The sequence below is a fragment of the Prinia subflava genome, chromosome 1 (genome assembly GCF_021018805.1).
Source record: "Prinia subflava isolate CZ2003 ecotype Zambia chromosome 1, Cam_Psub_1.2, whole genome shotgun sequence".
Lineage (NCBI taxonomy): Eukaryota > Metazoa > Chordata > Aves > Passeriformes > Cisticolidae > Prinia > Prinia subflava.
In genome coordinates, this window is record NC_086247.1 from 94,713,412 (window position 1) to 94,736,249 (window position 22,838).

At 36.5% G+C, this 22,838-nt stretch overlaps 1 protein-coding gene across 3 annotated transcripts in view; it reads left to right on the forward strand.

Annotated features, from left to right (window-relative positions):
- Window positions 1–22,838, forward strand: part of ATP9B (ATPase phospholipid transporting 9B (putative)) — a 166,371-nt gene that overhangs the window by 68,201 nt on the left and 75,332 nt on the right. For all 3 annotated transcript variants that reach the window (XM_063403788.1, XM_063403796.1, XM_063403804.1), the window contains exons 8-10: window positions 3,577–3,671; window positions 11,639–11,719; window positions 18,126–18,201. In XM_063403788.1, coding sequence (XP_063259858.1) covers window positions 3,577–3,671; window positions 11,639–11,719; window positions 18,126–18,201 — 252 coding nt within the window. The remainder of the gene's footprint in view (window positions 1–3,576; window positions 3,672–11,638; window positions 11,720–18,125; window positions 18,202–22,838) is intronic.

Consider the following 22,838-nt stretch of genomic DNA (forward strand, 5'->3'; position numbering starts at 1 on the left):
ATGTTCTGATTGAAGCTTTAAGTCCAGCACACACTAAGTAGAATTGTTCCTGCTTACTTAACAATACCTTTGTTTGACAAATCTAGGCCAGGCATATCATGGCCCTAGATTAGTGCCATCATAGATAAGCTTTTTTATCTCTGTTTCAAAACACCATAAAAGCTACAGAAGTAAACATTATCTTTCTTCAGTATTCTATTAACACACAAAATAGCTTTAAAAATATATTTTTATCCATATCTTGGAAAACACAAGTAGGAAGTCTGTTAATAATTATCAACGTAGCCTTATAATGTGAAGTTACATAGTTATTTCAAGTTCTTAAAATTTTTTTCATCCTTTGTATTGAGGTGTGGTTTTGCCATGGAAAAGCAACCTTATGGTAAATTCTGGACAGAACTCAAATAATTGAGCTATTGCTTAACCACCAAAACAGAATTGTAGTCCCAGGACTTTTCTAAACATTCAGGTTTCAAAATTTCAACTGAAACAGTTTCAAAAAATCAGTTTAGTTGCTACTTGGGCAGCATCTTGCATGCACTTGCTCTACATTGATTCCTGCCTGTCTTCAACTGATTCAGCTAAATGAATATTGCATAATTGTAAATTAGTTTAAATGTGCTCATGAAGTTTGCACCACCTTTGATAAATGATTAAGCTATCTATGTTCAGTGTAATTTCCTTGAATCAACCTCCAAAATTAATAATAATTCCAAAATTTTCATTGGAATGATGGAAATAAGTCAGATGTTCACAATATACAACTTTGTCTACTAATTTTGAACAACTATACAGTTATGGGAAATGAGCATCTGGGTGCTTCACTGTATAAAGTAAAAATTTTAATTTTGTTCATTCTCCTTTATATGTAGCCTTATGAAAATTTCTCATGTTTGGTGTGTAATTAAATTTTTTGCTTTTAGTTTTTTCTTTTTATAAACAGCTGCTTTTGATTGGTAAATACTTAAAATACTTAATGACATTTCCTTTAATGCTTCCTTATTTAAAGCAGCTCAAACTTAAAAAAATTACATTCTTTTCGTGCTGTAAAATAATTGTCAGGTTCCAGAGTTATTTCTGTATCCAGAAGCAATAGCAACTCCTGACATGTATAGGTGATTTGGGGATTTTTGTTTTTTCTGGCAAGTCATATTCAGGTTAAAAATGTAAGAGACTTTTAACACTGTCCTAAAGCATTCTGCTGAAGTATGTAACACAATTTTTACAACTTTTTTTGTGTGAGTTTTTTGGTCTTTATTTTGTGATTGGGGAGGAAGGTGCAATGCTTCCAAGCATTTTAAAATGGAAAAATGAAAATACTTGTTTAATCTTCCTTGTTATAGCTTAGTTAAGCCAAGTTACTTTAGAGAATAGTTAAAATTACTTAGTCAAATCTACTGCAATCTTTGAGGTGGAGAAGAGGACTGTACTGTTTTGGTTTCGGTTTTGTGATCACTATTGAACGCTGACTTGGCAGAAAGCAGTCCCTTTTTCTGGATAAAAAGGAAACACACTATGAGATAAGTTATTGATGAAATTAACTGCTGAAGTGAAGAGGAAATGCAGCTGGCCAATACATGTCATAGTGTGAGCTCTATTAAATGAATATATGTGCAGTCAACCATTTGCAGCAGCCACACTGGTCTTGAACTGCATTGATCTATAGTATAATTGTAAATGAAATTGATGCAAGAGAGCAACCATTGACAGCAAGGGTAAAGAGAACCATGAAATGTCTTGTACAGGAACTGTATGATGGAGAGGAGGCTCATCTATGCCATGGACAGAAAGTGCAGTGATACCATGGCGTTTCTAGGTGTTCCTAGGTATTTCACACTTCATTATAATGCAGTGGATGTCACTGACTCTTCAAAAAGTGCTTTATATTATTTTACTCTTACAAAAAAATCCATGAAGAATTCTGTTAAGAATTTAAAGCCAGCTTTTCAAGTACTTTAGACACAGCTTTGCAAGCTTGCATCTCTGAACTTTGAGTGAAATTTAGCTGTTAGAATATTTTCTGAGATTTGTGTATAATAACATTTAAAGTTTTACAATACACTTAATATAAATAGAGCTGTTACATGAAAGGTTGTATGATTCTTTCTAGTCTGTTATGCAAAAACACTACCTTTTAGTCAGGTGCAGTTTCAGATGGCTTCTCTCTCAAGCATGTCCTTTCAGGCAGATAGCTTATCAAACCGCTTAATTTGCAGGCTTTGATGGATAAAAAATTGGGTTCCATTAGACTTTACTTACACCAGGGTCCACCTGTCCTATAGAATCATCTCTCTTTTAGTTTATGTTCACTGGTAGGTACCCTTTTGTGGCATACTGCATTGACACATTCTAGCAGACTCTCTTCTTGTCTGTAAGACTCAAATCTGGATAAACTCCTTTGCAGTATTTCCTTCCACTTAATTGTTACCACATTGCTTCTAGGGGTAAAACTACTCTGTTAGTTCTTTATTGGATTGGTTGAAATACAGACGGAAATGTGTGTGTTTATATGCATGTCTGTTTGTTAAAATTTACAAATACTTGTAAAATCTATTCTTTGCACACCCATAGCACCCAGTAACAATAGTGTATACATTGTTCAGCTGCAGTTTAAAGGAAATTGTAATTACTACTTCAGGAATATTTAAGGCTTCTCTAGTGTAGCAATTGTGAAAAGTGTTGCTAAAATTTTACCACCTTTTTAAAAAGCTTCAAGTTTGATGGAATGGCAGTTAATTTAGTATGTTTTAATAGATTTGCAGTGTTTGTGTGTGGTCTTTTTTTTTAATCTTACATTAGTAATGTATGTAATACTCCAGACTTGATTATACCCATCAAACCAGTTATGGGGGTGAGAGTGGGCTCTGCAGTGGTCTCAGTTTTCTGTTTCTTCAATACCAGTCTTCTGTCTGCACAGCACACTGATTCTCTTCAGTGTATAGCAATGTGTATCTTGAGTTTCCCTCATATCTTAAGTATTTGCATGCGTTGACAGGTTTCTTTAGTCTTGGATCGCCAATAGTTACAGGTGATTCAAAAGTACTTCTTTAAAGTACAATACATTTGGATCCACACTGTTTTGAATGCTGTCCATGTTAAGGACTTACTTAAATTTTTTTTTCAGAGAAGCCAGGAGACAATAAGCAATGAAAGTTTGTGATGTCATAGCAGCATGGAGAAAAAAATTAAAGTATTCTGTTGTGTTGGAATTGTACAAGTGACAGAATTGCATGAAAAAATAAACCTTTTTCAACTCCAGTTGAAGTTTTATCTCTTGATGATAATGTTTGAAAATTTGTTTAGAAACTTTGAAAAAACCTGTAAAATAGATGTTACCTCCATTTATAAACAGATATATTGTTAATTTTATTGGGAAAAAAATGGTGCAGTTGTGTGATATCTAAGGCCTTCCTGGAAGACAGCACACAGACACTCCAAAATACAAATCCTTTTATATGTTGCACATTTATTTTAAAATGGTTGTAAATTGTGTTGTTTTCACTCTTCTATATGTTTTAACCCAAACTGAATTTTTGAAGTTAAAATAATAGTTTGATGTCTCTTTGTAACTTCAAGGTTCATGTTTCATTCGAACTGACCAGCTGGATGGAGAAACAGACTGGAAACTGAAGGTTGCTGTCAGTTGCACACAAAGATTGCCAGCTTTGGGGGTAGGCATTCTGATTGCTTTTAAGTTATCTTCCATGTGTGCATTTACATCTGTTATCCAAAAGATTGTTACAGTTACTGTAAGTGTTGAAAAATACCTGTTACTGGAACCTTAGTTTATACAATAAAGAAGACACAGATATTCCACTGGATGCTGAACAAGAAATCGGTTACACAAATATTCCTGGTTTTGCGTTGAGAAGAAATTGAGTCAGAACTGGATTTTTATCTTTCAATGTAGTTGAAACCATCTCATTGTTATCTGTGAAGAGATTCACACTCTCCAGAAGTCACAGTTACAGTGTGTTCAATCAAGTGTTAGACTACAAGTGCAAATTATTCTTGTCTCAAGAACCATTGCTTTAATCACTTATTAGTGAACTTGGGAGACAAGCTGCTCCTGGAAGGTGAAGTGCTTTATGTTGTCAGCATTCTTTCTGGTCTGACTAGGTGCAATGTGCAGGTTCTTGCAAGCAGGGCTGTTTAAGAGTGGATATTTTTTGAGTGCATACATGTGTTGTGTCATGAGTAAATCTAAAATCACAGTAAGGGACACAGGTGTGTGTGTGCACATGTATATATGCACATCCAAAATAGACACATACATGCAAAAGCAAATGTAAAATTGTATAAATGTCTCCTTTACTAGAAGCTGAATTGTTTCCCTTGTACTGGGAAAGCTTTCTGTTATACTGGTTGGCTTGGTATTAGGAGACCTCCTTTAAAAGCATACTCAAGTGACAAGCTTGTGGAAATCTACCTCTACAGAATTTCTGGTGTTTTGACCCTAAATCTTTCTGGTATTTTATTAAAGGCAAATACACCTTAAGAAGACTGTTTATATTCCATCTCAATAGCAAAAGAATTAGATTATCTGCTGTATCTTAGCAGGACTTCTGCAGTTACACTTCCAGAAACTGAGTTGCTGCCACAGTCATACTAGCAAAAATGAGAGGTTTTCTCCTGTGTTCATATTCTCTGACTACTGCTTCACAAGTGACAGGAGAAGGAAGAAGTAGTTACATTGCAATTGAACTTTAGAAGATTGAGAACAAGGTTTGGAACCAAAGTTGGTCATGCCAGACAGAGATGCCAAGTCAGACTTCAAGTCATGAGTTCTGGTGCAAGAACAGACTTTAAAGAATAATCTGTAACCTACAGTTGAATTTAGTATTTGTAATAATGCTTCTCCTGTAGTTTTTTTAACATTTTATCAAGGCGTTCTCTTGTTTTCTCATTAAAAGAAAATAGTATCAAAATTTGGGACACATGCAATGTATTTGACTAAAGTACAGTCAACTTTCTACAACTTTCTATTGCTTTTTTTTTTTTTTTTTTTTTTTTTTTTTTTTTTTTTTTTTTTTTTAATTTAGTAGTACTTTTCCAACAGTTGCTCCTGTGTTCAACTTAGTTGTTTTGTTCGTCTTTTTTCTTTTGGAAATATCTGACTGCAGTTGCAAATACTGTGCAAAGCACTGCCTCAGAATTCTATTTGTTGGTTTATAATTTTGATATTCTGAGCTTAGAAATTCTGGTGTACTGAGGTTGATGAAATCTGGAGTAAGTTACAATGCAAAGGCTTCTCTGCATTATCCTTTGGAAAAGAAAATAAGCCTTTTGCATTAATTTCTTTTTCACCTAAAAAATCCAAATCCATGTTTAAAGTTTTTTCCATTCTTGTTAAGAAGAAAACCTGGAATTACTTTTCGAGCTTTCATGTTAGGTGGAGCATGAAATTTTTATATTGTAATTTTTTGTATTACATTCTTTGTTTTAAAAAAATGAATTATCAATAGACTTAAGAAATAAAGCATTAGGCATTTATGCTTATGCTTTAAAATTATGCTTAAATCTGTGCAGTATGATTTGGAAAACTAAATGATTGTACTTTTTTAGACTAGTAAATCAGAAGTGGTTGAAGTTGGGATGTCTGCATTTGAATGGTGGGACATGCAGCCTCATCTTGCTGCAGACATGAAGATTTGCTTCAGGTGGTGGTTGGTTTGGGTCTGAATGGGGGCGGGGGGAAGGCAAGATATCACCAAGAAATTATTTGTGACTCTTGGAAATAAAGGAGTCAGCTGTACAATATAGTAACCATTTCTGCCTTAGTTGTTCCGTTTAGGGCTATTAACCCCTGTCAAACTGATCTGGGCTTCTTGCAAGGTCTTTGTACTCTCCTTCTTGACCTGTGCTGATAACCTGAGTTGTATTGTAAGTGTGGTTAATCAGGAGCTGCTCCCGCTTAACACACCTTTCCTGGCTACCAGCAGCATATGAAAGCCACAAGCAGTCGAATGTGCCTCTGCCCTTTCTCACACCACTCAGGTATTGGTGCTTACCAGGTACCATCCTGAAGTAACTGACGCTGAGTGTAATACTTCCTGCCAACTAAACTAAAATACTTCAAAATTTTTGTACTATGGGTTTTGGTCAAACTACTTACTCTTGGTGGTTCTTCACTGAGCTAATTTTAAATTTTAAATTGCTGCTCTCAGCAAGTCTTAGACTGTTAGCAGTGCTCATGTTATATATCTGCTTCGCTCCTAAGCCCCATCTGTGACTTGCTTTGATGGAGTGGTAGCCTAATGCACCCAAATGTAAATGGTTTTTAAGGGATTCTCATATCTGTCACAAAAAATGATGCTCAGTGCCTGTCGCAGAATACTATTTCCATTCCTGTGGAAAAACATATTGGTAATTCTTAGATTTCTGCAAAGACACTTTTACCTTTACTCAAATGATGATGATATGCGAGAGTGTCAGTCATGTAAAGAAACTCTGTGGATAGACAACTTCAGAGATTTGTATGGAGGTATAAGCAAGCTTATAAATTCTGAACTTATTTTACTGTCGGCCTAATTTGCGTGCTGTATAATAGAGTCATAAGCTGTATTTGTATGTGGGCCCTACAGGAAGTCAAAAGGCAGTGTCCAGAACCATTTCTTTGTAGTTGCACAGTTGGTTCCTTTCCTGTACAGAGTGCCGGGCGGGTCGCGCAGCAGCTGCTGTGTGCGGCAGTGCAGCCCCAGCGCCCGTGTGTGCCCGCAGCGGCCGTGGGGCGCTTGGGGCTCCCGCCGCGCCCGCTCCGAGCCCGGCACTGAGGGCGGCGGGGCCCGGGCCGCCCCTGCCGCCCGCCGCGTCCCGCCTCCGGCTCGCTGTGGGAGTTCGGCATGGCAGCACAGTCCTCGGCTCGGTTAAATCCCTGTGGGCATGTGATGAACCAGCACCCTGCTGCTTCTCCCAGGGAGAGCCCGTGCCAACCATGGCAGCGGGGTGCAGTCCCTGCCCTCCTGCCCCTGGGCTGGCCGAATAGATCACTTCATTCCAGCCAGCCTCTGCCCGCAGTGGCCTCCAGAGCCTCATCACACGTCCCTGCCACAGTGCCTTCCCCATGTGTTTGGGATGTGCTTTCAAAGCTGAGACTTAAGAGTTCATACTTTCATATTGAAATATATTTTTAATAATTAAAAAATATCATTTATACAGGTTGGGCATAAACTAGCTATGAACAGTTAGCTCTTGTGTTGGATAGAATAAACTCTCCATAATTGTCACTCATTTTGATTTCTTTAGTTCTAAAAATGTAGTCATTAAGGTTGGAAAAGACCTCTAAGATTGTTGAATCCGGAGAACAGCTCCACTGTGTTCGCCACTAAACTGTGTACCCACATCCACATGCCTTTTGAACACTTCCAGGGATGGTGATTCCACCACTTCCCTGGATAATCTGTTCCAATGCCTGACCCGCCTTTCTGTGAAGAATGTTTTTCTAAGATCTAATCTAAACCTCCCCTGGAGCAACTTGGGGTCATTTCCTGTGCTCCTGTCACTTGTTCCCTGGGAGAAGAAACCGACCCCCACCTTGCTGCAGCCTCCTTTCAGGTAGGAGAGTGAGTATCTTGTGTTGGCATGAGCTATCAGCCATGTCACCAGAGCAGAACTGTAATCCTACCCACTGTGACACCCAGAACAAACAAACCTGCAGACCTTCAGAGCTTTTCTTAAAGAGCAGATGACACCACCAAGATGATCGGTACAGATTTTGTTGTCTTTCTAAAGCACTTAATGTGATCAGAGAATTAAAATTTCAGCAAGGCACTTAATGATGGCTGAGCAGCAAATATGGTAACACCTAGATTAGATTTCTTGCAGTTTCATAGTTATAGGTGGGACTATTCTGGCAATACATGAGTTCTGAGACATTCTTCTCTAGCTTGGGTGATCAGCTGTATTTATTAACAGCAGTGAGGTCACTGTAATTTTCAATAAATGGTGACTTGCTGATTTATATCAGAAGATCCATACAGCAGTAAACAATACCATTTACATTTAATTAGTTTTATTGAACCGAGGGCAATTTTATTTGCAATGAACTACATGTTATGATTAAGAATGTATTTTAATGATCTTTAAGTAAGGTGAACAAATGTTGCCCTTGACCTAATAGAGGAGATTTTTCTATTTTATTGATAACTGTGGTGATTTTTAAATTGTGAAATGCAAAGGAGAACATTTTCATTATTTTACCATCAAAGTAATTTTTTGACTTGCAGCGTAGAAGAATTAAATGCATTCTTCTCAATTATTATTTTTAAATATGAGATAATTTAATGCTTATGAATTTTTAAAGAAAGACTTATGTACTGTTATATAACATTTTTTTTACTTGACATTCAAGTCTTTCATGTAGATTTTTTAATCTACAGCTGTTACAGTCCCCACCAAACATGTTTTTTGTCTTGAATAAGAAAGTAACTGAAGTAATTTGCCCTTACTGCATCCTAAAATTGATGTAATTTTAGATGTAGAATATTGTTTCCACTGCAGGTATAAGTAGAACTATTTGGCTTCAGTGAATCAGCAGTTCAATGTATTATTATGAAAATAAGTCTTTACTTATTACTACTGAAGCGGAGGTTCACAAATCCCCAATTAGTTAAATCACTAAACAAAAGTAGTTGCCTTTCCTAAAAATAATAGAATCAAAGCATTTGTTTAAGGTAAGTTCCCTTTCCCCTGCTTTTATATAAAGGAAAGCTATGACGTAACCTAACAAGGTATTTTTTTCTTGCCTAGTGAGCAGAAATTATATTTTCATGTACTGTTGCTTACAAATCCTGATGTATCCTTGTTAAAGTCACCCTCACAGTTTCTTTCAAGACATTGAGAGGAGAAATGCACAACTTCCCTACTGGAAAAGCAACACTTGGTGAAGAAACATCTTTGTATTACAGTAACCTTTGCTGGTTGTTGAATGCAGTTCATAGGAAATTTGTCTTCTGTAACTGTATCATTCTTCAAATTTTTCTTTTAACTCGTATTATAAAACTACTGTATTTTATTGGCCTGAGAGTAGTGTCCAGTTGGAGCACAGAACACTTGGCTATAGAAAATAAGACTCTTTAACACTTTTCTTTACCCTAATAATGAAAAAAAACCTTCAGAAATCTACTGAGCACAAGTAATATGCTTTTATGTCTTTCTGCTACTCATGAATGAAATGCCAATGGGGTAATACCCTAAATTTCCGCCAGAGTGTAGGTTTTCTTAATTTTAGAAAAAAAAAATGCCAGTTCTAGCTTGTGGCATTTCAGAGTAATGCCAATAATGTGCTGATCTCAGTTTTTCACAAAGATAAGTAAGTTTGTTTTGTAGTTGAAATTCAAAAAGGAAAAAAAAGAAAAAGAAAAACACAAAACACAAATCAGAAATACAAAAGGGCAACTAAAACATAAAAAGACACCAAAGGAATATGGTAGATAGAAATTTTTACATTTGAAATGTAACAAAGGAGAAGATCACAGTAGAAGAAAAGAGAAAGATTAGAAACAGGGAAAATATATTACTGTATAAATGCCAATTCATTTTTAAAAGGTGGATATTTCTACTTTCTTTTATTTTAATTTTGCTTCCACTAAGGTGTTCTTTGAGAAGAGAGAAGTTGATGCATTTCACTAGCAGTTTTTATTGTGTATATGAGCATGTGTGTGGTATTAGTTTTCTTCTGTGATATCCACTACTGAGAGACTCTTTATTTTTCTTTGCATAATAAAGCACATAATAGCTTAGATTAGCTAAATTGTAGGTGATAACAGATTGGAGAGAAGTGAATGATTAAAATATAGGACACCACATGTGTATTAGTTTCATATGAATTATTTCTTGTGAACCCATTGAAAGTAGGTTGGAAGAACAAGGGTGCAATGAATGGACTTCGTGTGATAGAATTCAATAAATATCTAGTGGTTTAAAATCTAGATGTGAGATTCAGTGTTCAGATTTCATTCATGTTTTAAAAAGCATATGAAATTTAAAGTGTGTGTGTTTTTTGTAAGCTATGAGAGGTTTCTTGTCTGCAGAATATAAACACAAATCATTATTTATAGTGCTACACATTTTAAACTAAGTCAAACATATTTCATAAATGTACATTAGATTTTAAGTAAACATTCATTTTGATAAGGAAAAACAAAAATATAGTGATATTCATCAATCATTGCATCAGAGGAACTAAAGGATATAAATATGTTTGGCTTTAAGACATTAACATGGGTAAACAATTGCACCTTTAGTTAATTTTTGTACTGTTCAAATGTTGAAACATTCTTATATTCAAAATTATGGGAAAAAAATAATGGCCTATGTTTAAAAGTAGCATTTGAGCCAAGGTGTGGTTATATGTCCATGAAAGAGGCTGTAAAATTAATTCTGCTTTGGAAGGAAGCACATTCTAGCTAGCATGAACAGGATATTGTGCCCATGTGATTTGGTCCCCAGAGATGGTGTTTGATTAGCCTTTTGCAAGATTCATCTAGTAATAAGGGATGGAGATAACCCAAATAATTAGGTGCTACATAGAGTGGGAAGGTGTACAAGCTTGTGTTTCATCGGAGGTTAGAATTCTTAGATCGACTGGGACTTGGTATCAAGCATCTGCTCCTCTCCAGAGCATAATCTGGATTGTTGTGTATCTATGCATGAATGCTCAACTCTTTTTAAAATCCCTTTGCTGTTGTTGGTCCTGACCATCTAAAGACCACCAAAAAGTTTCCTTTTCTGATTGAAAAATGCCTTTGTGTCAGGGTCTGTAGTATTTTTTCTCTGGAAGGTGGGTGTTTTAGAACAATTACTTGATGAAATAATTGTTTCAGAACTTTAAGGTGAACCTCCCTGGGCCTCTAGAGATAGCTCTTAAGATCTAACAATCATCAGATTGATCTGTTTTTTTTTTCTTTTGTTTGCACCATAGTGCTGCTACTGTACTGTCTTAGGGGTTTTCTATTCTTAGTTTTAGGGTAAGAAGATTCATGGATTGTTTGCTGTCATGACTAGTGGTATCACATATATTAGAACCAAATTTTATCAGACTAGGTTTGATGTATCCCTGAATTTAAACATTGGAGTAATACTGTTGATGTAGTCAGGCTTTCCTGAAACTGATAGGGGTTTTTATGGGGTTTTCACAAAGGTGCTGGAGCATTCAAGAGAACTCGAATCCATTTCATTGTTTCCTCTTGTGCTCAGTCAGCTTTGTCCATACTAGAAAAGTATTTTTTTCCTGTTTCATTAAAAAAACCCAGCCAATAAACAAGCCAACCCTTCTTTCTCCCTCACTTTGTTTTGTAAAGGAAAAATATCTGGAAAATATTTTAGGATTACACTATTATTAATTAAAATGGGACTGTTAAAAGAAAATGAATTAGATAAAATATCCAACTCATATTGTAAATACAAACCAGTTTAGTGTTGGAACCATCAACACATTTAGGATATTAACTGGAAACTGATTCCTCTGTAGCAAGATGTACTGGAAAAAAATGCTATGTTTCTTAGTTGGGTTGAAGTTGTGTGAGCTTGGTTTGGGGTGGGTTCGTGGGGTTCATAAACTGGAATCTTTACCAGGTCTTCAAAATATATGATTATATTTAAATTTAAATAATAGTAAGGACATTATTCTGTTTTACAGGATCTCTTTTCAATCAATGCATATGTTTATGCTCAGAAGCCACAGCTGGATATCCACAGTTTTGAGGGTACCTTCACGCGGGTAAGTAGTCCGTGTAAATACGTGTTCTACTTCCCTCTTAAGTACCTCAGTCCTAAAGGCAGTGTCAACATTGTATTAGATCTTTCCTTGGCTTTACAGCAGTATTTTTTCCTATCTTCCTGCCATGGTGATACTTCATGTAAAAGATACCCTGTTTAAGCATGTATTGTAGAAAACTAATGCATAAGGAATATCTGAAAAAATCAGAATTGGAGAATTGAGTATTTGTTGGTTGACATCACTTTAATCTTTTTATGTGAAACTCTTTGTGAACAGTATAATTTGTTTCCAGCCATCTGACATATTGTTCATATATGTCAAAAACAGACAAGTTGAATAATAACAGTAACCTGAGACAATGCATCCATTCATTCATGTGCTATAAAAGTATGCCTTGTTTAACAGCATTTCTGCTGTACTTCAAAGTTCAGTTTTCTCAAAAAGTAAAAATAAAACTGAAAGCTACTTATGGGGACTTTTTATTGAATCTCTTTTCTAGATAATTATATTCAAAACTGATTATGCAAATAACAGTACAATAACATATATTACATGTCTCTGTTTTCAAAAGATGGCCTGCTAAAGTTGAACTTCTAAAGCAATGTCCTAATAGGTAGTAATTCCTCTTTTTTTTTTTAATAGATTTACAGTTTTGTAGCAGTATGTTAGCAGATATAGTGATAGTTCTGTTAATTTTAGCCAAACTCAGTGGTGTTAGACTCATTCCTCTTGATGGTTTGTTTCTAAAATAATTTGAGAGAATTAACTGCTGGGGAGGTAAAAAGAAGGGTTTTTTTACCCCTGACTCAAGTAGGTAATAGATTTAGTTCTGTAATTGGAATTCCAGTTCACAATTGTAAATACACTGATGAATGAGATATTGCAGTTGCTGGCTCTCAAAGACCAATTTATACCTGTTACATAGTCCATGCTGCCACAAAGTAAATGTCATTTGTTCTCACCTTCTAAAGCAGTAAGCAACAGTGTTTATTTAAACCTTGTATTGACCAATTCTCTAAATGAAACTTCTATTAACAGCTGTAAATTCATATTATTCCTCTCACTGGCTAAGTGTGTACTTTTCTACATATATATTGAACTCTTTGGAATCTTTTTAACAACTCTGGTATAAGTAATTGAGACATTAGGACATCATCACAATCATCCATGTTGTGGGTCTTCTCTGTACACATCATAAGAGCTGTATGATTCAAACAGCCCAATATGTATAAAAAACAGTGAAACAGTGGTGCGATTTATGCTTTCAGGGTTGCATATATGTTTTTTGGGGTGCTTCAGTAGCATGAATAGTTTAAACTGAACTTTTGTGTAAAGCATCTGAGCGCATTGCCCTCAAATTTCATTCACAGTGAATCAAACTAGACATTTTTCAATGGTTGTTTTTTGTTAGTGATGTGCCTTCTGCATTGTGAAATGTTGTTTTAGGACACTGGTTTACTGATTTATCTTTCTGCTTTTGCTGTGAGCCCTTGCTTCTTACAATAAATCAGTTCTTGCATCTAATTTCTATTTTGTGTTAAAGCAAAAAAAATTAGTGTGCTTAGTGATGCTAATGGATACATTTTTTTTTACTTAAGCATTGATGTTCAAAGAATTCCTGCAAGGGTAGGTTGACAGGGTAATAGCACATTGATTTTTCTTTTTCTTCCCCCCCCCGCATTAGGGAGACAGAGTCCTAACAATGTAAAAGACAAACTTAGATAATTTCAAAAAGTGTGCATCCATAAAACAAACCAGAAACTTGGGAGCAGGGTGCTGGTGTTTTTATGAGCAGACAAGCTCTAACTACAAATCTATCCACAAAAAAACCTGAGAGGTGACAGAAGATACCTTTTGCAGAACACCTGCATAATCATGTCAGTAGGCATAAAAGCTTTGCTGTACTCTAGTGATATCTGCCAGCTTCACAAGAAGAAGCTTGTTTTCCATTGTTCTCTGTAGATTTTGGTGTTCAATATGCAGTCAGGGCGTGAAAGTGAGTGTGTGTCTTTGCATGATCATATCTGGCCCTTAAGTAGTGGTGTAAATTAATTCCTCTCCTCCTTTCACATTTACTAGACAGCCTATCAAAAACCAATAGATGAGCTAAATTAGTGTTTTGTGGAAATATATGCGATAGCTTTATTTGTTCTGAGGGCATCATCCATGTCTTGGCTGAGCTTATTTTTAAATAGTGGTGTACAGAACAAGGATGTAAGCAGCTGTAACTACTGGCATTTCTCTTCTGTCTGATGCTCCTCTGTAGTCTTGATAAATGAGACAGCTATTTTATCAATGCTGAAAATCTGTAAAAAGACAATAAAAGGTAATGATACTTCTTAACCCAACTTTTACCAGTTAAGTATATTATACCAGAAGAGTATTCTAGAGCATTACATCAATGTGTATTGGCGTAGCCAGTATTACTTAACCTTTGCTTATTTCTCTATAGAATCATGGAAAGTCTCTCTTGCTTTTAACCTTGGCTATTTTTTGTTTAAATTTGGAGTTTTCTTTCACTATTCCCCTAAGATTATTTTCCTTTTATTTCTTTTATATTGCAGCTCTGTGCTGTCCCCATAGTCTCTTCACTTACTTTGGAAATATATCTTATTTTTTTATATTCTAATAGCAATCTTAGAAAACAAGTGCCGTTGAGTTTGGTTCAACTACTTCAATAATCTTTCTTTTTTCATATGGTACAGAACTATATTGTATAAGATATATAATTTTTTACAATATAGCATCTTGTTAGATGTTTAAAAAAATCTACTTTGATGCAAAACCTGGTGCATGTAACTGTATTCATTTATGAGTAGAATCCCTGGCCTGACACTAATTATACAGATGTTTTCTTAGATATGTCTTGCATTTTAGTAGAGAGAACATTAAGTCATTTTTTAATTCATGTTTGCTGGTAAAAAATTACCTGTTTTGAAGCAATGGTTGTGTTCACTTCAATCTGGCTTACTTTTATATTGCCAGTGAAGGGAATGGCTTTATGTTTTGCAAATCCTTTTTGACTCCCTTTATGCTGGCAGTAATAACTATACAGACAGCTTGACTAGGGAGCTAATGTGTGTGGAACCTAATCTGACCCTGTCCAAAACATATGCCAATAAAAGGACAGAGCCAGAAAAATTAACTGGGGTTGGGTTGGGGAAGGAATCTCTTTCAGTGATACAAGTAAATGAATGTGTATTCCACTTTCCTACAAAAGTTGATGGAGGTTGTTGTACTGCATCCTGTCATGCAGGAACAGAGATAGAAAAGGTCAAATAGAAGTGGTACACTGGTTCACTCAAGCATTGGGTATTTTGTCTCAAAGACTTCTCTTGTTATTTACAAAAATTTCTAAAAAATTATAGCTTTGAAATTTTTTAAATGACTCCTTGAAATTTGTCTTGATCCTTCATCAGCTGTATTATGCATTCATGAAAGGACTTCATGAAATTAATTATGAAAGGACTGAGAAGGAGCTGTATTCAATTTTTATTTCACTGATCATCTTTCCTTTCTCTCTGCACATGCAAGAGCTACAGACTAATTTCTGGAAAAAACAAACAAACAAACCCTATAGGCAATTTAAACCTCTGTGATCAAGGCTGCTCATTAATTAAAAAACTGAGCCTGAGTATGAAGCTTGAATATAACACTGAACGGAACCATTCTGGTTATGAACTTAATTCAGAACTCAAAGACCAAGAAACATATAGCTGCCAAATGAAATTCAACCCAGCAGACCTTAAATGGAAACTTTGTCAGCTGGACAAAGAAGCCCTTGTATGTCAAATTTCTGCTACGAGAGCAGGTGATGGAGTTCATTTAACCCAAAACATACATTAGTTTAGTTCTGTTCGTGTCAGAAAATCTGCAGAAATTTCTCCTTAACACAGATCTGGTCTCACTCAGGAACTGCAGTTCATGTCCTTCCCTGCTTCATCTATCATGTCTCAAGAAGTACAGATAAAAACAGTGTTAAACAGCGAAACTCATAACCCTTAAATGCACCTTGTATTCTTCATTTGACTAACTTATGACAAAAGAAAAACCAGAGTAAGTCATCATCTGTTTGGGCATGGAAGGTGTTGTATGGAATAAACTGTAGAAAGCTGAAAATATCGTGAGGGTACAAAGACATGAAAGTACCATAATGAAATAAGCAGAAGATTTGTGATTGGCCAGACCATTCTATGGATGAGCATGAGGGGAAAGAGAGAGCTCATTTGATGTTTTGCTGTTTCGAATAACCTAAAAGAAGGTATTTCACTAAATCTTGTAGCAATGGTAGACATTGAAAAAGTGACTTTTTCCTGACCCCGTTGTCAGCTCTCCACAATCATTGCAGGGCTTTTGATTTCTTCTTGTAATTTGGAAGAGTTTCACAATTCAATCTTAAAATCTGATAGCTGAAGAATCAGGGAAAACAAAGGATTTACTTGGCTTAGTGTCCTGTTCTTGACAATAGCCAGAAGCAGAGTGCTGGGAAGCAGAATACAACTAGAATAAGGACACGGTAGTACCTCCTCAAAAGAGCCATCTGTGTCTTAACTCAAGATGTGGGAAATTACCTGAGTTAGAGCTGTTTTCTGTAAGTAACCTACAATGAATTTTCCTTCTCTAAACTTAACCAGTTCACCCTTGAACCTTGTGTAACCTTTTAACATTGAAATGGGAGGAAGTTACACAGGTTAAGTACATATTTAAGAATGATTGCCTGTTACTTTAATTTTGCTGACTTTATTTATGACTTCTTTTTTCTTTGGTAAAAATAAGCAGTATCTGTCCTCCCTTTTTAGGTGCCTGTTTCATAGACATCTTTCATATTCCCCATTAGAAGTCAGGTTTATTTAATCGTATCTAGTATGGAAGCTATGTTGACCTCCCTTATTGCTCTTTTTGAACATTTTCCAGTTTTTACTTTCTGTTTGGAATAAACACAAGAAATAATCACAGAACCCAAATAATGTGGGAACATTTGTAAATCAAACCAGGAATCTAAGCATTAAGATTTCGGAGTATAGCAAATAATTCTTGCCATACTAATTCCTGAGGTAAGAATCAAAAAATAATTCTCCTTTTCCTTAATTTAAGGCAAATCTTATAAAACATTGATAATTCTTCACTGAATCAGAGAATATTCTGAATTGTAAGGGACCCGCAAGGATCATCAAGTCCTACTCTTAAGTGAGTGGCCCATAATGGGGATTGAAGCCATAACCTTGGCATAATTAACACCATGCTCTAACCAACTGAGCTAATCACAGGATCGTCAATATAAATCTTGATTCAAAATTTGTGTTTTTCTTCTTAGGGCCAATTCCATATCCTCCCTTTCTGCCCCTGTGTTTCTGACAGAATGGTCCTCCATGCCTTTTAAACAACAATTTTTCCTCACTTAGGAGAGTAAGAACTATAGTTTTCTTGCTATATAGGGATCTTTTGATCTATGCACAAAACCTTTTGTGTTTAGTTGGAGATTTTTCTTTCTTTGCAAACAAAAATTTCTATGCAGCTCATCCTGTGCTTGGTGGTTGTTTCAAAATAGAGATGAAAAATGGGCGTAGGTTTTGATTACTGACAATATGTAGAATTTATTGTGTACTTTGATAAATAATTCATTTCCCCTTTCTTGCAAAATGTTTAGCGACAGTCTCTAATTTGATCAAATACACTTGATTATCCTACCTCCTAAAGTTTCCTTTAGTTGTAAATAGCACATTTCACAGCTGCTAATGCGTAACAAATCTGTACATGCTCCAAATTGATTATGAGAGATTGTCTGTTTACAATCTGCAGATCATTATTGCTTGGGAGGAGAGAGGGGAGGGAAAAAAGGGGAAGTTTAAAATAATTATGGAAGCAGTTTTCTATTGAAAGTATTTTCCCAAGGAGTATATATTTCGTAAGCATGTGGTAAGATAATACAAGCCTGCATTTCATTTTAGAAATCTATATATTTTTCCCTGAAGTTGATGTAATGCCTAGAGTTGATGTAATGTTGATCAGGTGCAAAATGATGATGACCATAACTTACTGTATGAATTATAGATTATTTAAATACAGAATAGGGTGTTAATTTTTAGGAGTAATTGTTCAATACTCACCTTAACTGCATGCTACAACATACTGTTCTGCAGTTTGATACATCTGAGGAAAAGAATATGTTACTTTTAAAATAATTTTGACTATTTAATTTAGTATGATTGGATAGAAATAATACGAACTTCAAACATTATTTCAATTTTTAGAAAGTTATTTGTGTCTGTGTATGTGCAATGAATTCTATTATACAGTGATTGATGCAAGGATGCAAACATCCTGTGTCAGTTATGCAAGTGGTCTGTCATGGTTCTTAACTTTCTGTGATGGTGATTTACTTACTAGCTGTTCGTATTTTTAACAGGAGGACAGTGATCCTGCAGTTCATGAAAGCCTTAGCATAGAAAATACATTATGGGCAAGCACTGTTGTTGCTTCAGGTAAGTGCTGCAGTACAAAGCTGCTAATGTATCTAAATACTTCCATGGAAGTGCATTCTTATTTTTCGAAAGCCATTAATAATTCATATTGTAAAATACTTTTATCTTCCACCCTGTTAAACTATTGCTTTTCTGCCTTCCTATTGGTTTCGTCATGCTTCTCAAAATATTTTCATACATTTTTAATCTTCCTTAATAGCTTTGGGGGTTTTTTGAATTAAATTTTTGTCTTTCAGTAGTGCAGTCCCTTGTAGCCCACTGAAGTCAGTGACCTTTTTGATTTAATTAAAACTTTAAATTGTAAGGTATTTTGTTCAGCTCACAGTGGATGCTTTTCCCTACTGAAAAGCAAGGGTGATTTTGCATTTTTAGGAGTTTTTATTTTATGTATACTATGTTATTATCTTTTATTAGGCAAAGTCTTAATCAGAAAGAATAGGTAAGTGTCGTGGTTGGGTGGGGAGGTAAATTTTTCAAGGGGGATGTGGGCAGGCCAATCAGTGATCAGGTTTTGTGCTGGGACTTAGATTGGCTACTCGGAGGTTTGGACACGCCTCTGAGGACACAAGGGGTTAAAAGCAGGACTCCAGGGGGGTTCAGTCTCTTTTGGGTTCCGGTTTCAGCAGGGAAACATCTCCTCCTTCCCTGCCCAGTTTCTAGGCTGGGTGGGGGAGGGGGCCACGTGGCCGGTCTGAAGAGAACCACGCTGCAGACTAAAGTAAGCTGGGGCCCCGGGGCAAGAAGAGAGTGAACAAAAACTAGAACTGAGCTGGCCCCATCCAGGCTAGAGGGGTGGAAAACTGTGGAGGTGCCTTCCTTCCTCCCCCCTCCCCTGGAGAAAGTGTCCAGCTGCCTGGGAGTCGCTGAGCCTGGGAGTGCCTGAGCCTGCAGCCCTGCCGGGAGCCAGAAACTGTTAACTCTTTCTGAGGCTGAAAGAAACTTTTTTCTCAGACATTGATTCTCATGGCTAGTGGTTTCAAAAGAGAAAGAAAAACAGCCTGGGACCGAGATGATAAAGCACGATTAGAAAGAACCCGATGGGCAGGGAATGGAAGAAGAGTGGCTTCTGAGCTGGACTTTTCTTGTATAATGTTAGCCATAGACTGAACTCAAGTCTCTTTTGAACATAAACTGCATTTTGGGGTGGATGTAGCATAGCTCGACTTGCTGCAGTGAAGTAGACAGAGAAGAGAAGGGAGAGGGTGTGGTGGTACCCTCTGCCCGCAGAGAAAAAAAAGCCCTCAGCCCCAGGGGAAAGATGGGGAGAGCTCGACATGTAAGCATCCTTAAAAGAGCCCTGTATGCAGTTTTGGCCTATGGACAGTGGTGAGAGCACTGGACATAGGAAAGAGAAAGTGTCCCCTGGCAGACTTCTCCAGGCGGTGCCACGGGTGACATGGAAACACACAAAGAGTGGACCTGCGTTTCCTGAGGAGCAGTCTGTGGTGCAAGAGAGACTCCTCTCTCCCTTGCTGAATTGAAGATTGGGGGTTTTTGAGTGGTGATTGTTTGATTTAAAACCCAAGGGTTTGGTCTATAGAGGGTAATGTGTAAAGGGTAGAAACTGAGAGAGGAGAAGAAATGTTCTGAAAAGTTTTTATTTCTGTCTCTCTGTGTGCTTAGAGTTTTCTATCTCTGTTCTTATCTCTGTTCTTATGTATATCACCGTGCAGGCCTAACCAGAAAACAGACTGGGGACACAGATCTGGGTGCAACAGAGCAGCAGGGCAGAAGACTTGCCCCTTAGTTTATTTTGCCATTATATATCTGTGGCAAGGTGACCATGGATTGGAGAATGGTATCCCCACCTCTCCTACCACATTGGTCCAGGAGGCTGTCATTCAGCCTCCCCTTCTCTTGGAGAAGGAATTCATAACATTGCCAATATTTACAAAACATGGTCCTGTGTTTACATTCACGAGCGTGAGAACCTGCACACTTCTCCTTTAATATGGACGCTCAGCAAACCAGGAAAATTCATGGCAACATATGTAATGTAATAAAGTTTTGTTTTTCTGTTTTTTTAAAGTTTAAGCCTGCTCTGCTCTGTTCCTGATCACAACCCACAGTAGTTGTTAGAGAAAAAACATATATTCATGGGTGCATTAACATCTGGCCAGTGCTAACCCATGACAATAAGTTACAACATTATGTAATTTTAAAATACTGGGATCTAAATATTAGTACTATTTCATAAATGTCCCAGATATTATAAATGAGTACACATTCATACCTAGATGCTGTGTTCAGACTTTAAGCCATTGTAAATTTGGGGGTTTTAGAGCAGAAGTTTATTTTCTTTCATTTTTGCTCTATGTAAGAAACGTCAAAAGAGTGTGGTTATTCTTCTGCATGAAGACTAAGAATAAGGAATTGAGAGAGCATGATTTCTGAAGAGAACTAGGACTTAAGATGAGGAATTGGTACAACTAGGAACAGTCGAGAAATGGGAAGAAAGTAAGAGTCTCCAGCTGAATTGTAAAGTTAGTCCCTACTGTGAAGATTTCTTACATCACTGACAGGCCCGCTGGAAGGCTGTGGGGAAGAGATTAATTCTGAGGAGGTAGCAAAGGAGTCTGTGACTGAGCACTCCTTTCCCAAGTGCTGAAAAGATAGTCATGTCCTTGGATTCTTGTTGTTTGGTTTGACTGCACTGGAAAGCTATTCTCTCTAAAACTGTTTGGATGATGGATGGTGCCTAAAATTGTCCTCAGTTAGGTTTTTAACTTAGGTAACCAAGATCTTTAGCTTTGTATTAAAAGATGCTTCTCATGAATTAAAAATTTCAATACCGTGTAAATTTGGTTTGAGTTTCCTTTTCCTCAAATCTATGTATGGAGGAAAACTACACTCAAAGAGTATGCATTTGCAAAGTCAGTGATTCTGAATCAGTACATTTGAATTTTAATTGAAAGCTCTTCATGTTTTCATTTCCGCGGTAGATGATTTTGTTTAGAAGTGTAGCTATTGACTAATTGCTCTTGATCTGGTATCTAAATTTGGCATGCATAATAATGGAAACAGTGCTCCTTAAAATTTATACCTTAGGATAAGTTTGAGGTTTTTACTTCTGAGGGGTCTTGTGAAAGTTTAATTATTTATGAAGGGCTTTAGCTCCTTATTAACAATGGCAATGAAAAAACATGGGAAAAGATAATTCTCTGTCAAAACATGGTTTCTAAAAGTGGAATAAGACTTTAAGGCAGACTAAGGGCAAACTCACTCAATAGTACAAAGTAAAAATATCGAATGGCTCTTCAAGACTGTAAGCCTTTCTGAAGGGAAAAATAATGTGATCAAGAAATTAAAAATGGTGTCATGGTGTGCATACAGAAGTTAGCTTGAATTAAGGTACCAGACAAAAACAATTTTCTTCAGTAACTGATTTTGTGACATCAATTACATCTAACCTTTGGCATATCATTCATTTTGCTTACCTCATTTCATGTATTAACTACAACTTAGTACCATGGTACTGTGCTTCTCTCATATAAGTACTCCTTCTTCTGTAGGGCAAAAATCCAGATCTTAAAAATTATTCAGGACCTCTGTGGATGTAATTGTAGCATTTGATAAGAACAGCCCTTCAGCAAAAAGTAGGAAATTATTGCCTTCAGTCTGTTGCTTATCTTATTAGGCATTTATAAGGTCTTAGAGGTACACTGTGCATATAGTCTGGAGGAAGGTCATAAGGTAAAACATCTAGCAAATTGTTAAAATTAAGATGCTCTAGATCTGGTTGATAACTGATATATCATTCAGTTGTTTCCATCTCACTTGCAAGTTGAATGTACATAACTAAGTTGGAACACTTGATGCTGGGCTAATTAAGTTTGCTTGAGTTTTTTTTAAAGTAGACTTCATAATTTAATTTCTGAGATTTGTGACAACTGAAAATCTTAATAAAAATGCTGGTCGCTGTCTGACTGCATTATAAACTGACCTATAAGCTGACATACTTAAACCCGCCATGGAAGGATATCAAAGGTGGATTCTGCCTACACAAGTTTGCAGGTACCTCTGCATTCCCTCCCCTGCTATAATTGGTCACAGCCCTTAATCATATTTGAAAAATCTAGTGGAAGAATATGCTTGTGCACAGCTTCTACAGACAAGTGACACTAGGATTCCATGAAAACATAAGAATAAACAGTCCGTAGCACGTAGAAGTGTGCTGGTTTTTTGCTGTGTAGACAGCTACCCCACCCACACTTGTATCTGATTTCAGTGTCCATACTGTCTAGGTTCACATAGGTATTTTTCACCAAAAAAGTCAATGACATCTGTGTGAAAACCTAATAATTCTATTACACTTCCACTTTGGTTCAAGAAAGGGGATTTGAGACATGAGTCCAGGTAGTGGAGGGTAGAGTTCTGCCCTGCAATGTTTCCTGTACATCTCTTCATTTACCCTAAGACACTTCAGTGTGACAGTCTTTAGTGCACTCTAGCTGGGAGGGCTGTTTCCTCCAGTGCTCTAAGCAGCCTGGACATCATCTGTTGCTAAGCCAAGCAAATGTGTGACTCATTGGGACCCTGTTAGACCCTTTCCAATCCCTTGTAGGGTGTTACGAAGTGTTCTGGGTCAACCTAGCACTCTTATCTTGACATATTACTGACTGACGGTGTCGGTCTCA